Consider the following 18,646-nt stretch of genomic DNA (forward strand, 5'->3'; position numbering starts at 1 on the left):
TTCAATTGCCTTTGAACCTCTTCTGGAGTTCCAATGAGATTAATGTCATCGGCATAAACAGCAAGAATAACAAACCCCAATGTTGTTTTCTTAATAAATATACAAGGACAAATGACATCGTTTATATAACCTTGTTTTACCAAGTACTCACTGAGGCGATTATACCACATGCGTCCTGATTGTTTTAAGCCATATAATGACTTTTGTAATCTGATTGAATATATTTCCCGAGATTTTGAACTACATGCTTCAGGCATTTTAAGTCCTTCTGGAACTTTCATATAAATTTCATTATCAAGTGAACCGTAAAGATAAGTTGTAACCACATCCATTAGATGAATTTCAAGATTTTCATGTAGAGCTAAACTGATGAGATATCGAAAAGTTATTGCATCCATAACAGGTGAATATGTTTCTTCATAGTCGACACCAAGTCGTTGTGAGAATCCTTGTGCAACAAGGCGTGCCTTGTATCTTACAATCTCATTTCTCTCATTTCTTTTTCGTACAAAGACCCATTTATAGCCAATTGGTTTAACATCACTAGGCGTTTGGACTACTGGTCCAAAAACCTCACGCTTAGCAAGTGAATTCAATTCTGATTGAATTGCTTCTTGCCATTTTAGCCAATCACGTCTTTGTCGACATTCTTCGACGGATAGAGGTTCAAGATCCTCATTTACTTGCATGATGTTAAGTGCAACATCATATGCGAAAACATTATCCACTATGAGTTTTGATCGATCTAAACTTATCCCATCACCTGTAGAAGAACTTATTGAGAGTTCTTCATTTACTTGAGTCTCGGGTTCACTGATTTCTTCAGGAATATCAGGATTAATCAGATCTTGAATTTCTTCGTGAAATTCTTTTGTAGTGTCATTTTTTGTACTTCTTAAACTAGGATTCTTATCTTTTGAACCCAATGGTCTAACACGCTTCAGGCGTATTTGTGATTCAGAAGCTATGACACTTGTAGATGGTCCTTTTGGGACGTCGAATATAAGATAAAGGAGAATTTATTGAGTAGGGTACATAAATATCCTTTAGGAGTAGTGGATTTAAGATGATCTATATTAGTAAGTAGTGGCTTGATAATATCTTAATAGAATTAAAGGTCGGGCAATATTCAGTGTTTTCAAATGTGTTTTAGGCGGATAAATAAATGTGCTTTGGGAGGTAAATAAAAGACGTAGTAATATATTTTTGTGGCAACTTTATTTCCTTTTGTCATTGATTTACACTCTTTATCCTAGTCCATTGAAATACATCAACAATAATTTGTAGATGCGGAGATCGATGAATAAGTAGATTATGATTTCATTTTAAAGGTTATCTAAGTTATTATCATTTCTGTGTGTTAATTTTCTCTATAAAAATTATAATTAATTTTTCTATATTACTGGAGATTTCTTTCAATTTATTTGCAGAGTTGTCGAATTTATTTTTACTTTTGTTCATTCTCTTAGTAATAAAAAAATTATAAGATTGAATATATACATGAAACTTATCTCTGTGTTTCAGGGTTTATTTCTCACCCCGTGCTGGTAAAACATCTTGCCCTCTTAAAGCATTGATTAATCTAAACTGGACTAATGAAATTACACTGAATATATTAATATTGTTGATCGCCTGTTCCAGAGAAGACAACAATGGTAAGGTATAACTATTAACACAGAAATGTTGTGGAACATCTAGTACTAGCTAAGCTTAAGCAAAATTCCAATCAGTCCAGCCAAACATTTGAAGAAAAAAATTAAAGGAAATTACAGTGTTTACAACAAAAATAACAAGTAAATAGTATAACTTGAGCCAAATATAACTGAATGAAATAAAGAATTGGATTATTTCAGAGTACATCTGCATATATAATATGCAGAAACTCCCTATTTAAATGTGATATGATGCTGCCCACCTTCCAATTACTGGTGCAAAGTTCCTCTACTTCATGCTCTTCCACAATGTAGAACATTGCTGGGAACCGGAGATTCATCTCTCCACGAATTTACGGGCGAGTAAACTCGCAGATAAAATTGTTGTCCTAAGTATTGACGAGCCCAATTCTGAGACCTTATGTTCCACATTCCCACATTATCTAATGGCATGTATAGTGCAGTCCAGGACTTTGGGTACACCTATCAAAATAGATCGAAATTGCAAGCCAACGAAGTGTTTCATTACATAAATTAGTCTGAAAGATGTTATTTGAACTTTGAAGTTAATAGAGTTAGTTACCTGAACTGTTGAACGAGAAATCGTGTCCCTTAAGTTGTATGTTAATCTGCTTGCAGGAGTCCACTCTCCGCGACCCATTCTGTTATAAAGAATTTGACATTAAGTATTAACTTATAAGAACTCTATTTGAGATTTTCACGGCTAGTGTCTTGCAACTTTAGAAACTCACCCCACAACGAAGAAATGGTGTCCATCGATGTGGTAAGACTGCACACTGTCTTCTAAATTCTCAAATACAACTTCAGTATAAGCTCGAAAATCAGCAGACATAACGGATGTCTGAAGGTAAGCACCGGATCCAGTAGGGCTATCTGGAATGCTTCCAAGGGTAAAGACCCCGGGAATATTGAAGTGATCAGCAAGTTTAAGTGGTGTATCTGCTGGAATAAAGGACACGCTGTTGATAGCATATCTTTGCTTCCCATTGATGATTGGAGCTGAATTCGCAAGTCTAATTGTGCGTGTGGTGTTAATAAGTCCGTAGTGGTAGGAGCCCTGAGGGTTAGGTCTCGGTCCACTAGCTGTTAGATTACGCCTGTTATCATTCAAACAGTTAAACGTCTCACTCATAGCAAGAATCGCTGTTATTGTAGTTTTCACAAAAAACAGAAATGCACCTGAGAGATCGGGCCTGATTGAAAGACCAATCAATTTCAATTGTTGGTCCACCAGGAGGAGGGCCAGAAACACTTCCTGCTGAATTACTATAACGAAGAGTAGACGTAGCTGTAAGCACCTGAGATGTGAAACGAGTGGAGACAACAATATAGTAATCTTGTGCAGGTTGATCCGCAGTTAACAACACAGAATAGGACTGTCCCAAATGGATATCAAGAGAATCATATGCATTTTGCACAGTGTGAGTCCCTTCTACTTCAACTACAGTCATCTTATGCCCTTGGATTCTAAAATTAACGGAAGTTGTGAGACCAACGTTTGATATCCTGAATCTGTAAGTCTTGCCTGGAACCCCCAAAAATGTACATATATCAGACTAACAAAACAAATAGTACACACCAAAAAAATTGTCAAGCACTATGCAATTATTAAAGGGTGACCTTGATCAACGGTGAACGTATAACCATTTGATCCATGACCATTGATAAGAAGCCCGTCAGGGAAGGGAAGATCATGTCCACCATCCAAAATTGCTTTAAGGTCCTATAAAATGCAAATCAGCACATTGATAATCAGAAAATGAAGTTGTTGGGTGCAAATTGTTAACTAAGGGACTTAAACTTATCGATAAGACGCAAACAATAACTTGGAAGGGGAGAAACTCACACTGTGGTTTTGTTTGAACCAATCTCCAGTCAGTATGGAGAACTCTCCAGCAGGAGAAGGAAAAGGAACAGGAATAACAGAGCGACTGGCGATATTTATGCTACCAAATCCTCCTGCTGCCTTGTGGAAAGCAAGGGAAGGAAAGTAGTAGAAACTACCAATCTGATCTTTGACTTGGAGAACATAAGTGAAGTTTTTGCCTGGTGGAATGGGACAATTAGTGCCATAGACTCCATCCTGCCATGAATTTCTCCTCTGCTCGACACCGTTCCTGAATTGGCATCATTAATTCAACATAACATACTCGTAGCACAAGCCAATATAATGCAAAACTATCAGGATCATCCCAAGTATGTATATATTAATTAGCTTATTGCATACATAAAAGTGCACATAAAGAAAAAATCATATTAAGCAAGGAGGAACCAATAAATTAGTGAAATCAAAGAAATATATATATATATAAGAAGAAAAAGCAAGAGAAATTACCAGGAAATGAGAAAGGGTTCATCCAAATTGTTGAAAACATTGATAATCAAGTTATCATTGGTCACACACTGAATAGGTGGTCCTGGAAATTGCCCATTTATCAAAATCCCCTGCCATTTTCAAACAACAAATATTCCTCAATAAAGATCTCATATTCCTCCTCTGTTTTGGAACAGAGTAAAACAGAGAGACACAATCAATCAACTTCACATAGCTCACTAAAATCATTGTCATACAACTATAGCTACATGTCGAATCCTCTTGGGGACATACAGATAACATTTTTGAAAAATACGAGCAAAACAGGAAAAGAGGGTACCTGTTGTTTGACACCAAGAGGGTAAATATCACCATAAGTAACATTCCAAGCGTAGAACCTATAAGGGTCTTCTCCATGAATAAAATTTACATGAAGAAACATCATCACCATAGCCATTAAAGGCAACCAAGTACTCCATTCTTTTACCATATTTTTTTTTCTTTTGTTTGTGTGTGAATGATTTGCGAAGAGAGTAGTACTTTTTGTATGAGTAGAGTTAACTTAAGAAGGAAGTATGAAGAGAGAACCAGGGCGCTCCCCACTTTACTATTTGCAGTCTTTTTTTGGTAGTATTGTCGGTGAAACTATGATTGATGGTTCATATATTATTAATTGCCTTGAAATTTGAATAGCGTATAGTGAAATACAATGTGTCACCCTTTTCTATGAACACCTCTCTTGCAATGCTTAATGCTTAGCTCATTTTCACTAAAGCTACCGACTTTATTATAACTATTCAAATTTTACATGTATACTCTAATGTCATGTTGAAAACGAAACTAAGATGGAACTAAATTCGAAAGTCGTAGTATTTGTTTTTAAAGATTTCTTCCTTTGCTAATGTCGCATATTTCTCTTCATAATTTGTGAAATTTATACTCTATAATGTAGTAATTAAAAAAAATATGAAAGGATAAAACAAAATAAATTATTTTTTTATTAAAAAAATGAATAAATATATTTTTGAACTATGGTAAATCTCCGTTAAGACATTTATGTCCCTATAGTCTAAAAGCTAGAACATATGTACCATTTATACTAATGAATATACACATGTCATAGTTTTATCCACCTATCCTATATTTATTATATATCGAATAGATAAATAAAATTGTGTCATTTTAGAGTGAAGTGTAATGCTCTAGTTTTCGAACGACAGAGGTACGAATATTTTAAAAGTATGACGCTCGTAACTGCATATGATTTACCATAATTCGGGTATATTTGCTTTTTTTCCTATTTTTCTATTGTATAATTGTCTTTTAAGTGTCATACTAAACAAAGATTGAATTGAGCATATTTCAGAGCCTTATACAAGAATCAGCTGATAATCAAGAATGGATGAACAAATGAAAGCAACTTCTTCATGAATTGAGTTTTATAAAATGAATAGATATTACTTTTCTTCTCACGCTGCAACCAATAATCTCATAAGTAATCCTAAAATGAAATGATAAACAAAAAAAAGAGAAATGCTGATCAGAGTAAGAGCAGTTTTCTGCTACTTCCCCTTTAAAATTGTTTGCCATAACTCTTTGAAGATCGATCAGTCACCCTTTCGTGACTGGTTAAGCTGATGTAATTCGTTCCTTAGAGTGGGCGAGTCTTGCGTCCAGATGCACGTCCACAGAGAAGAGCACCAATTGGAATTGGATACTCATCTCTCCATGAATTGACAGGTGAATAAACGCGAAGGTAGAACTGCTGGCCTAAGTACTGCCGAGCCCAATTCTCTGATCTAATGTTCCACATTCCCACATTGTCTAATGGCATGTATAAAGCTGTCCATGATCTTGGATATACCTGTTCATCACCAAATGAATGAAATGTTAAACAAACATGTATAAAAGGAAGATAATCAATGTTGTAGTCGTAAATACCTGAATTGTACAACGCGAAATACCATCTCTTAAGTTGTAGTTTAATCTGCTTGCAGCTGACCATTGTCCACCATCCATCCTGTTCATCAAATCAGCGTTAATAAACTAATAAACGCACAGAATTTCATGTTACTAATCTCACTTATGTAGTTGTCTTTTATGCGACCTGATGTCATTGTATGAAAGTTGAACTCAGAGAGATAACTTTCAAAGACTACTCCTTTGATTTTTGTTTCTTTTCCTTTCTACGTCCCGACTCTGATGAAATTGGATGAATTGAGTTGAAATGAACAAAACTTACCCTACGACAAAGAAGATATGGCCATCAATGTGCCATGACTGGACAGTATCTTCTGGATTCTCGAACACAACTTCAACGTAGGCTCTGAAATCAGCAGCCATGACAGAGGTCTGGAGATAACCACCACCTCCAGTGGGGTAGTCTTGGATGCTACCAAGGTTGAATACCCCTGGAATCTTGAAGTAGTCTGCTAGTTTGAGTGGTGTGTCTGCTGGAATGAATGACACACTGTTGACTGCATACCTCTTTTTACCATTAATCATCGGAGCAGAATTTGCCAATCTAATTGTCCGCGTGGTGTTAACCAACCCATAATGATAAGAACCTTGTGGATTAGGCCTTGGACCACTTGCTGTCAAATTTTGCCTGCACGTAGAAACAGCTTATAATAACAAGAATGCAAGCAGTTTCTGACCTTCATTTCAGAAAAAAGACTCGCAAAATGTACCTAATAGATCGAGCCTGATTGAGAGACCAATCAATCTCAATTGTTGGTCCACCTGGGGGAGGACCAGAAACACCTCCCGCTGAGTTGCTGTAGTGAAGAATTGATGTTGCTGTTAGCACTGGTGAAGTGAAACGCGTTGAGGCGACAATGTAATAGTCCTGCCCTGGTTGGTCCATTGTGACCAACACAGAATAGGACTGACCCAAATGGATATCAAGTGACTCGTAGGTATTCTGCAGTGTGTGAGTCCCTTCCGCTTCAACTAAGACCATCTTATGCCCCTGGATTCTAAAATTTATAGCTGTTGTGAGGCCAACATTGGAAATCCTGAATCTGTAAGTCCTACCTGGAAACAAAATTTATCGGAAGAGTTCATCGTCAGTATCACATATAAGCAAGAAATGCATTGACTACTTTGTAACCTCACGTTGCTACAAATAAACAGTTTTATCACCTTGATCAACTGTGAAAGTTAAACCATTTGATCCACGACCGTTCACAAGAAGACCATCAGGGAAGGGAAGATCATTTCCTCCATCTAAAATTGCCTTGAGATCCTGCGATACGTGCAATAAGACTCACAGTCAGTTGACAAATCCACAAAATGTCTCAAGAATATGTTTTTATACACTAACTCACAGTGTGATTTAGCTTGAACCAGTCACCAACCAAAATGGTGTAATCTCCAGCAGGTGGAGGAAAAGGAACAGGAATCAGTGGACGACTACGTATTATAATGCCACCATAGCCTCCAGCGGCTTTGTGCATAGCCAATGAAGGGAAATAAAAGAAACTTCCAATCTGATCCTTAACTTGTAGAACATATGTGAAGTTTTGGCCTGGTGGAATCGGACAGTTAGTCCCATATACTCCATCTTGCCATGAGTTCCTCCTCTGTTGAATTCCATTCCTGTCCAACAGTCGATTATCGTATTATTTTTAGCTATAGGCCAGAATTTCAGGCAAATAACAAACTTTCAATGCATAGAGGCATAAATACCAATTGAAAAACAATCAAATTGTTCCATAAATCGCGTAGTCTTTACTACACATTACAGAATCTCAACCGATAAATATAATATTCAAGACTTCGACGAGTTCCAGATCTGGTTGTTATTCCTTAAAGTGAAAGTCACTTCTTCATAATTAAGTTATACCTTATGCAGAGAATTGAAAATTGGTCAAGACTACATTATAATATGAAATAAAGGTAAGAACATATCTAATATAACAGCTACATTAAGACAGCAACTCAGACACTTAAATATCAAATAATTGTCCTAGTTTACACTCAAACTTGCCTCCCCTGACAAGTTAACATATCAAATGCACGTATAGACACCTCAACTCGTCCATATTGTGTCAATTAAACATTCTTACATACAAAATAATTATCTAGACACCTCCAAAATTTATGTGTTACGTCAGCATCAGATGTCCACAGCACACAAAATAGACAAGTTGAAGTATTTAATTGTCAATTGAAACCAAGTTAAAATATTTAAATGTATACTCTCAAAATTGAAGGTTACAAAATCCACATATAAAGTACTTTTACACAAAAGTAAAAGATACAGTACATGAATATGTGTTTTAACTTTATTTCCACTAATATCTATGTGCCCTCCGACTTTGAATATGCGTAGCAAAATAAAATGCTCATTCAAATATTCATTGGGAGAGAAATAGTACTAACCATGACAACAAAAAAGGTTCATCCAAACTGTTGAAAACATTGATAATCAAGTTATCATTAGTAACACTATCAATTGGAGGTCCTGGAAATTGCCCATTTATCAATATACCCTGAAAAATACACAAACTTCCTCACATTAAAAAAAAAAAAAGTAAAAAAACACACATACTTCAAATCCAAAGCATTTGTTGATAGTACCTGTTGTTTAACACCAAGAGGATAAATATCACCATAAGTAATATTCCAATTATACCATCTATATGGACTTTCCCCATTGGAAAAACCCAATAATAATAAGAATAAGATTTGTACTACCAATAAAGACCACCACAAGCTCCTCATCTTCAACTCTGTTTGCTCTAACTGTAACACTAAAATAAGAAAATGTAGATGAAATAACAGATCTAACAAATTAAGTTATTTTTTATTTTTCTATTAGTGGAAACTCTTCTTTCTTTCACCTTTTTTTTTTTTCACTTTAGACTAATCTAAATGAAGAGATCAGAAGATGTTGAAATTGCCTTACAAGTGAGCTGTCTTCTGCTCTGCTTTTATGTACAGACAAGATAGTGACACTTTTTTTTCAAAACTGAGACTTGCTTAGGCTGAAATTTAAAATGAAAGAATTATAGTTTTTTTTCTCCAATAAGAAACATATTTATTTTATTTTTAAAAATTGGGGGAAGAGGGATGAGATTACTGGGAGTTGAAGCATCATCAATAAATTAAAAGTTTAACTAATCAACCTATTGAGGTACGAAGATTCTCCATTTAACTTATTTCTTTCTTGTTTGATTTTTATGACATGTTTCGAATTTTGAGAGTTAAATTTTTTTATTTTAAAAAAATAATTTACATACTTAAAAATTATAATACGAAAATTAATTATTTAAACGATATGTGATAAATTACGATTAAAATTTTTTTTATTGTCACTGACAAAATTTAAATAATGCTTCATCTGCACTTATTTAGTTGTCCATTTTAGAAATGACAAACATATTATGATAGCAATAGTTAGCATAGTAAAATTATAATTTTACCTTTATTAATTATGATTTCAAAAATGATAACTTAAATTTTTTTTAAAAGTTTAAATGAGAATATAATAAAAAAAATTATTCGAAAAAATAAATAAGGAGAGGAAAGTATCACATAAATAATAAGAAAGTGGAGTAAATGTTAAAGGATCTGGATTAAAGTGACTACTTTGTAGTAAGGTAATTATATTCAATTAATTAGTTACATTGAAAATATTGTTTGTTGCTTTATTCAAGTAAACAAAATCCAAACTTACAAAGTAATTAATTTCTTTTCTTATACTGGAAAATAGAGTATTCAACTAACAACACTCTTGACAGTACCGAAAAATTAAATATAGACTTTATGACTCCTTGTACCACTAGGTCTTCCTTTTTATTTTTTCTAAAAAAAAGAGAGTTTGTGCCCCAAGAGTATAAGATAGGGCTACTTGTCTGGGTGAGAAAATTATAATCCAGTCCATTTTAAGAAGGCTGTCACTATTTTTTTTAGTTTGTTTAAAAAAAATGATTTATTTTAATTTTTGTAATAATTTAACTTTAATTTTTCACGCGACGTATTTAAAATTACAAGATTAAAGAGTAATTTGGTATATTTGACATAACTTTAATTTAGAATCACAAAATTAAAAAGTCTTCTTTTTTTTCTTAAATTCCGTTCCAAATCAAATTAGGTCATCCTTTTTAAAACGTAAGAATATATATATATATATTCATGCAGTATAATTTTTTTGAAAAAATAAAATAATTGAAGTGTACTGATTGTCTTTCTATTGTACCGATAGCGTAATCTTATAAGTCTTTAACAATTGCGGAAAAATATATGAGAGAATCCAAAGTAATGAAAAACGTTATTCGAGCCCTTTTTAATGTGTTTGTCTTATTTATATATAATCTATTTATGAAAGGATATTTTATAACAACTTATTGATTTTAACTTTTCACGTTTCAAGTAATAAGACTAATATTAGTAGTTAACCAACTAAAGCGGGATATTTCAAGTCATAGAAAGTAGTAGTCAGTAAATAAGCCATCGATTATCTATAAGTGACTAAGATCGAAATGTCAATCAATGACATGAGCCTACCAAGGTTTCAAGTTTAGACTATGATGACTGACATCCTCACTTACGCAATGAAATTGAGTTGATGAAATAGCCAGTGTACTTGAGTTATTCTCTTCGATATCGCCTTCTCTTATCGTTAAGGCACCGCCAGTACCTATACCTTCACTCCATTTTCCTCCAATTCTTTCGAGGAAATTTGATGATTAAGTAATTGACCGAAACTATGTCATGTGTTTGTTATCTGAAGTTCCAAATCATGGTTAGGACTTACGTAGATCAACTAAATCTTAGTCACCAATTCGAGCAACAACTTGTAAAAAAGAAAGAGAAGAACCAAATCAATATATTTAAAAATTACAAGATTAATTAATATTTTGCCATTTATTTTTAGTTTGAGATAATAAGATACAAAAATTTTATTATGTTTGAATTTTGTATTAATTCATCGTAACTTCAAACACATCATCTATTAAAAAAAATAAAGAGAGATTGGTTGTTGTGGGAGGATTTCACAAAAACATGACTAACAATAAATGTTCCATGGTGAAGTACTAAGTATTGTTTTAATTTTAATTTAAAAATTTGAATAAATTTTTTTGATATAAAATTATTTTTTATTTTTTAACATAAATTTAGATTTAATCAAATTCAATATAAATACGGGAAAAGAAAAAAAAGAACAGAACAAGAACACGTGCGATATATGATAGTCCATGTTCCCTCTGCATGGATCAAAAACATTCAACGTGACACCACCACTCATACATACTTAAAGTATCTCTAATTTCATTTTATTTTATTTAAAACCACTACTTGCTACTTAGTACTATAATTTTAATACTTCTGTCGGTGCTAATATTAAAATCTTTTAAACTGATTTTTCTATACAACTCGGTTCAAAATATTACTTTTTCTTCTGTTAAACATTTGGTATATTATACTCCCTATTTCAATTTATTTATTTTCTTTTCTTTTTTAGTCGATTAAAAAATATTCTATTTATTTATTTTTATTTGTTATATTATATTTTTTGAAAGTTAATTTGATTAATTTTTAAAGTTAAATTAGATTTTAATTCGATATAATTTTAAAAAATAGACATTCAAAAAACCATAAGAAAGGTATTGTAAATGGTACTCTCTCCGTTTAAAAAAGAATGACATTCTTTCCTTTTTAGTCTATTTAAAAAAATGAGCTCTTTCTTTTTTTTTGTAACAATTTTCTACGTGACATATTTAAGGTCATAAATTAAAGAGCAATTTTGTATATTTGACATAATTTTAATTTAGGACCAAATGATCAAAAGTCTTTATTTTCTTAAACGTCGCGCCAAGTTAAACTAGATCATTCTTTGTGAAACGGAGGGAGTAACTTTTTGCAAATGTGGTCAAAATTCTTATAGTTTGACTCTAAAGGAAATCATGACAATTAATTGTGGACGGATGAAATACTTTTTTTTATCTCAATTGATGAAGCATTTTTAATTTTTCGAAAGTCGAATATTTTTTAAGTTTGATAGACATTTTACACATAGAATCTTTAAATTTTTTGAAATAAAATTTATATATTTGTAAACTAATTAAAAAGTACGGTAAATCGCGATAATTGATAATTCAAAATATTTACAAAATCTATAAAAAAAAACTTATTATCAAATATAAATTTATTTGAATCTCATAATTTAAAAAATATCACGCAAAATGGAAAAAAATTCTAATCACAATTTATAATTTTAATTTTTCATATAATATATTTAAAACTTATTATCATATAATATATATCGATCTAAAACACTCACTTTAAAATATATTATGTGGTAATATAAAAATTGTCAAGTTGACTAGGTCAGTTGAAGTTGGTCGGATGTTGCATTTTTTAAAAATATCTGTCCTAGTTCACTTAAACAAAACAAAAATAGTTTTTTAAAAAATGAAAAAAATAATGAAGTCAGAATGTCAGAAAATGTAATAATACAATGGGGAGCAGTGTAAATTAAATTTTTGATCAATAAACATTTATTTCTTTTGTAGGACAAGTTAATCCAATTTCCGCAAAGTAAGATTATGGATCTTACTTCAAGTAGGACAAACGTCTTCTCTTAATTATATTTTGAAAAAAAAAATTATAACAATAAAATATAATCATGTTATAAATCAAACTCATAAGGATATAATTATAAAGAGAAGAAGGCAAGATAAGTAAATAGAAGAAGAATTTTCTTCTTATTCAAGTGTATGTAAGTCTCATTTTGTATATCATACAATAATAAATGAAAAATTATATTTATAGATTGAGAAATCACTTCAAAAGTCATCATATTAAATATCATAATAAACAGATATATTCTTATCCAAAAAGGTTCATGAACCCTAGTGAATATGGAAAGTTGTTCATGTACTAACTTTATAGACTATCCATTCATTTAATAAATTTATAACAAGTCAAATGTTGATTTACGTGTGTCAAAAGTTAATTATATAAATGAATTAAGCATTTAAATTATATTACCGTCTATAATTGTTGGTATTTAGCTTAATAAGTCATAAAAATTGAGGTTTTACCAATTGATACTAATGCATATAATATAATTAGAAGTGTAACATATTTATATAACTATGTAATTATAGGTATATCCAGGAGGATTTATAGATAATTGATGCACTATTACAAGAAGATGAATTTAAGACATAAATTTAATTATTATTTTTTATCGAAAAATATTTAAATATTAAAATTGTAAGCCCAAATTTAAATTTTATCTGGACAGACCAGTTACAAATTTTTAGAAAGTAAATTAAAACAAAAGAGATAAAAGATTCAAATTTAACCTCACCTCTCAATCATTATCATACCATATTATATGATACTTCAAGTGTGAATTTACATATCCATATTTAAAATATATAACACTACTAGACATGATTTCGAAAGGAAATTATGGGTTCATGTGAATCATGTTATCCCCTTTTGTATACGCTCCGGTATGCAATGGACCTTTGAAAATACTTGAAATTTTTTTAGATGAAAATATTATTTTATAAAAATACTTTATCATATATTTAAATATTTAATTAGAGATACCATCGTTTGAATATCACAAGAAAATTACTGGCTTATTTAAGAAATTATAATAAAATTTATTGATAAATTTAAAAATTATCCATGTATGAAGGAAAAAGAAAAGGGAGAGATAGCAATACATACATCTTTCTAAAAAGAAAAAGAAGAGAAATGAAAGGAAATAGATCGTAGGCCCACATCGATTGGGCTTGGGCCCGACCAAAAGCCCTTTTACGTGAGGTCTTGGGGATAATTGAGCAAAGTGCCACTTTCGTCCTTTGATTCATGGTAAAATATAGGAAAAATTACGAGCAACTTTCACATATAGTAATCAGAAAATTTATATTGTTATGTTATATTTATAATTTGTATAATTGTACTTCATAGTGAGTATATTAAGATTATTTTCGCTACATATATATACAAAAAAAAACTAAGTTATTTCACTATACATATATACAAAAGAAGCAATTGTATAATTCACTGGCTCCTTTACATATTTCAATAATTTCGTTGGCAGAACATTTGTATAAATTTTGCCAGCCTCTTGTTTGTATAAATCGTTGATAGACTCTCAAATCAATTTTATGTGTTTGTATATCTGTATAAAATTTGAATTTGTATACAATGGAATTGAAATAAAATGTTTGTATATCAAATATCACTCTCTCTCTCTCGCTTTATACAAACATAAACTATACATTATATTTTATATAATTTGTTTTTGTATAAAAAGAGAAAGAGAAAGACAAAATAGATTTGAGCAGGGGAATATTTTGTGTTGTATAATTATAAGCGTATAGGACGAAAATATATATATATATATATATATATATATATATATATATATATATATATATATATATATATATATATATATATTCATGTGCATATACAATCTCGCTTTATACAAATAGAAACGCAATGTATATTTTTATAATTGCATAAAGCGAGAGAGACAAGCGACATAGGGAGCAAGCAAGAGAGGCAGTGATGAGCGAGAGTTTCAGGGAGACATGCGACTGATAAATTTTTTGCTACATGACATATTAGTTATTTACGTAAGTTTACTAATTAATTATCCAAATCGGTCGAATTTGCTTTTCCTGATTAACTCCTTAAGTCATTAATGGCCTTTTCTTCCTTCTTCTTCCATGATTGGTCAATCATTAGAGTTTCAAAAATTACTCAATTTAATAAAGTTAGACATGAATCCAATTGATTGAATTATATATCAAAAGACTTTGAAATATCAAGAAAATTTCATATTTAAAAATTTAAAACTGCTTAACAGAAATTTTGAGTTGGTAGAAATTGAATTATCAATATATTCTTTAGGCATAGTTAATATATACTTTACGTATAGTTAAGCTAAATTCAGATTTTGAATGTATCATAATATATAACAGTGTATAGGTAATTTATATTCAACTTTTTGAAAGTAACATAATATACTTCCTAACTTTTGGCTATTTTTAACTTAAATAGAAATATGACTATATTTATTGTATACTAATTACTTTATTATACATATTTGAAAATTGAATAATCAAATCAAATTAAAATGAATAATAACAAAATCATTCAATATTTAATATATTTAACTTGGTTTGATTTTATATTTTTTAAATTGATTATGATTTGATTTTAATTTTACCCAAAAAAAAAATACAATCAATCCAAACCAAATTGTAAACACCCCTAGTATAGTATAACTATGTTTTGAGAGTTTTGGAATTGGAAAGAGAATATAAAATTAGATAAGCATTTAAAGTAGATTAACTTTGTTATGTATACTAACTAAAATTATTTCTCAAATGTCAAAAATAACATTGAACCTAGTTTACTTCTAAAGTAATTTATTATTCACCTTAATGGAGGTGCATTAACAAAAAAACACTAAATCATAAAAGAGTTATAATAAGCAAAAGCAAATCAATAAGGACTTATTACAAGGTACCGTGATTTTTCATTAATTGTTAACTAAAAAAAACGAGAATATCCTTTTATTCAACGAGGAAATTAAAGAGGAAATGATTAAGTATTTGAGACAATAACAATGAAGTTTGCAGGGGGAACTCATCAAGTCTATAGGCCAAGCTAGAAGAACTAAGGGGTTCATCCGAATTTTCATTCATCGAAAAATTAGAATACATATATAAAATCATATTTATATGTATATATAGTAGAGGATAAGCCTAGCTAACTCGTTGATAAAATTTTTGTCTCCATCACTTGTTGTATGATTGATTAGAACGCCTTTTTGTTTTAATTATAGTGATAACTGCACGTATAGTATCCATATTAACTTGTGCACACCTCAATTATTTCATATACGTGATCGGTATCTAATTGCTTGCGTTATCGTAGAAAATGTAGTGTACGTAATTCTCGTCGTGGCTAAAGACTGATCAGCTGCCTGAATAAAGAAAAACAATATTTCATGATTTAGTATTTTTCTCGATAAATAATATTTTGATACTTTTATTTTTGTTCCTTCCACTTAATGAAACTGGGATGAGGGTAAACAAATTTTAATAGAGTCGATTTTTCAGTTGATCACTTAATTAATACTTATTATCTCGAAAATTTGTTTTCTTTGTTAAATTGAGAAAAACAAATTACTATTTTAAATGATAATTATGATGTTGATAAGAGGAATCAATCCTATTTTAATACTATATATGTAAAATCAATGATCACCAACTAAAAGATGAACTCTAATCAAAATATGTTTCAATTCAGATTAATAAGATGGGAAATTGTTAAAAAAAAAAAAAAACTAATAAAGGATGGATTATAATAAAACTTTTTTATGTATGTAGAAAATGTTTTTATCATCTAGTAGGTAGTAAATGCCAAATATGACAACAACTATCAATCAATTTGATGGCAATTAAATTAAATTTGAATTATTTTATGTAACTTAATTTGAGTTACACCAATAATATCCTTTGAAAACGATTTTAAACATGGCATATCATTACTATAACCTATTAAATGAAAATATTGAAACTAACTAATTATTGAATCTAAAAGAGTGGCATTATGTTTGAAATAACTTATAAAAGGAATTAATTAATAAAACATATAAATTGAAATAGAAAAAGTAAAAGATTAGTTATTTGCTGAATTGCAAAATTAGAGATCAGAAAAGATTAGTCCTAGCTGAAAAAATAAAGAAGTTAATTATAATAAAAAAAAACTGGATAAATTAAAATACCTGAACCAACTCATAGAAGAAGAAATAATAATGAAACAATTACATCTTTTTTTTTTTTGAATTTCATATTTTCATTTCACCAATCACATCTTCTTTATAGAAATTCTCAAGTTGCAAATGGTATGGAAGGGCTATTATTTCAATGGATTCCTTTTATAGGTTCATTGAACCTGGTCATCCTCTTTTCCACTTAAATAAATATAGTCGAAATATCTAATACAATAACAGTTACATTTTATAACGACATCTCATTAATTAAAACAATAAAACTTTATAATTGGTTTTGACATCATGTTATATTATATAATTTTTATAATAATATTAATTTTATTATAGTAATCAAAAAATATCTCAATAAATAACGCAACGTATTATCAACGCTAGAATGGCAAGCGCTCAACTTTTTTATATTTTTTTCACATTAAAAAAATGAATGGTGAGTCATATAGGGCTAAAGTGCATGACCTAATTGTTATTTTCAGAAAGATTCTTTACCTAATTAATAATTTATTTAGCTTCATTAAAACATAACTTTTAGTTTTCTAATGCAAAAATGAGAGTGCATTTTCTCCATAATTAGTGCCATAACAAGTTACTTACTAAGTTATATTTTGAGTAGGAAAATATTAGTAAAGATAGGATTAGACAAAAATAAGCTAATTACAAGCAAAAAGGCTCTTAAAAAAAGAGACAAAAAAAGAAAAAGAAAGAAAAAAAATTAATATTTTGCTACATTTAGTTTATTCGTTGTGTAAAATATATATAAAGATATAATCTCCATCACTATTAAAATATTCATCTTAATCAATATTGAGTGATAGCCAGATCACATTGTTTATAAATTGTATCATTAAAAATAACGAAAAGAATCAAATTCAAATATATTCTTTATTATAATTTGAGTTCAAATATACCTCTATAGTTATTAATAGAAGAAAAAGAGTTGTTAATGGTACAATTTCTTATATAAATAATAAAAGAATTTTTATAAATTTGTAACCATTGCACAACTTGTTACCGTTATTGGGTGATAATTTACGAGGATGAGAAAAAAAAAAAAAAAAGGGAAATGAACAATCTCATTTATTATATGAATATTTACTATTAAATGTATCTTAACCATTACAAAATTGATCAGAAAATATCCTTATTTACTAAAAATATCCAAAAATAGTCTTTTGTTTATAAGATAGGAAAGTTAAACTTGCTTGCACCATTAAAATGATCCATATTTGTTCTTCCTGAAATTTGCCCTTGCATGATGGCAAATTTATTTGATTAAATAACATTATATGGGTATAGTTTACCTAATTACATTTCATGGGTATAGTTTATTTATTTTAGGTATCTTTAATTTTGTATATAAGGTTTTTTTTGTTTTTTATTTATATAATTTTATTTTAAAAAGTGGTTTGTAACTAAAGCGTTAAATATGTTAACAATAAATATAGATAATGCCATAATTTAAGGTAAACGCCCCTTTTTTAAGGTAAACGTTCAAATTCATATTTCTTTTAAAAAAAAATAAGAATTATAAAACAATTGAAACAAAAGATAAACTTATTTTTGCTGTTTATGAAACAGCAGTTCATCAATTTTTTTTATTTTTTCTTTATAATCGAATTCAGGTAAGTGTTCATTGGATGAAAATTCATGTTTATTATTGCAATAATTATACAATGTTCTATTGGATTTATAAATTTTGATTTATGTGCGTTTGTTATTGTGGTGTCGTAATTTATTTTTTTTTGAAAACTGATTTCAAAATATGATTATTTTAAGCAGAAATTTCGTACTATACAATTATATACTTTTTGTTGATGTAGTATTTGTATATTATAAAGAAGATCAGTGTAAGCGAATACAAGTAATCGTTGGTGATAA

At 29.7% G+C, this 18,646-nt stretch overlaps 2 protein-coding genes and 1 long non-coding RNA gene across 4 annotated transcripts; all 3 read right to left on the minus strand.

Annotated features, from left to right (window-relative positions):
* Positions 1 to 1,742: 1,742 nt before the first annotated feature.
* Positions 1,743 to 4,676, minus strand: LOC101256306 (L-ascorbate oxidase homolog). Its single transcript, XM_004243429.5, has 8 exons — positions 4,328 to 4,676; positions 4,009 to 4,118; positions 3,520 to 3,790; positions 3,294 to 3,396; positions 2,853 to 3,198; positions 2,405 to 2,770; positions 2,236 to 2,314; positions 1,743 to 2,135 (listed from the first exon to the last, which is right to left on the minus strand). Exons 1-8 carry the CDS (start codon positions 4,475 to 4,477, stop codon positions 1,947 to 1,949), a joined length of 1,614 nt encoding a protein of 537 aa, XP_004243477.1. The 5' UTR covers positions 4,478 to 4,676; the 3' UTR covers positions 1,743 to 1,946.
* A 716-nt stretch (positions 4,677 to 5,392) lies between these two features.
* On the minus strand, positions 5,393 to 8,998 carry LOC101256015 (L-ascorbate oxidase homolog). 2 transcript variants are annotated; one of them, XM_069287033.1, is made up of 9 exons: positions 8,900 to 8,998; positions 8,572 to 8,744; positions 8,374 to 8,483; positions 7,317 to 7,587; positions 7,132 to 7,234; positions 6,678 to 7,023; positions 6,230 to 6,595; positions 5,929 to 6,007; positions 5,393 to 5,851 (listed from the first exon to the last, which is right to left on the minus strand). In XM_069287033.1, exons 2-9 carry the CDS (start codon positions 8,713 to 8,715, stop codon positions 5,639 to 5,641), a joined length of 1,632 nt encoding a protein of 543 aa, XP_069143134.1. In that variant the 5' UTR covers positions 8,716 to 8,744; positions 8,900 to 8,998; the 3' UTR covers positions 5,393 to 5,638. The 2 variants fall into 2 exon arrangements, with proteins under 2 accessions (XP_069143134.1, XP_069143133.1); XM_069287032.1 differs by having other exon boundaries at positions 8,835 to 8,971.
* Positions 8,999 to 15,485: 6,487 nt separating this feature from the next.
* Positions 15,486 to 16,917, minus strand: LOC101255808 (uncharacterized). The gene is made up of 2 exons (XR_182944.5): positions 16,763 to 16,917; positions 15,486 to 15,958 (listed from the first exon to the last, which is right to left on the minus strand). It is a non-coding gene; the product is annotated as an uncharacterized lncRNA (long non-coding RNA).
* Positions 16,918 to 18,646: the final 1,729 nt, after the last annotated feature.

The sequence above is a fragment of the Solanum lycopersicum genome, chromosome 7, assembly GCF_036512215.1.
Source record: "Solanum lycopersicum chromosome 7, SLM_r2.1".
Lineage (NCBI taxonomy): Eukaryota > Viridiplantae > Streptophyta > Magnoliopsida > Solanales > Solanaceae > Solanum > Solanum lycopersicum.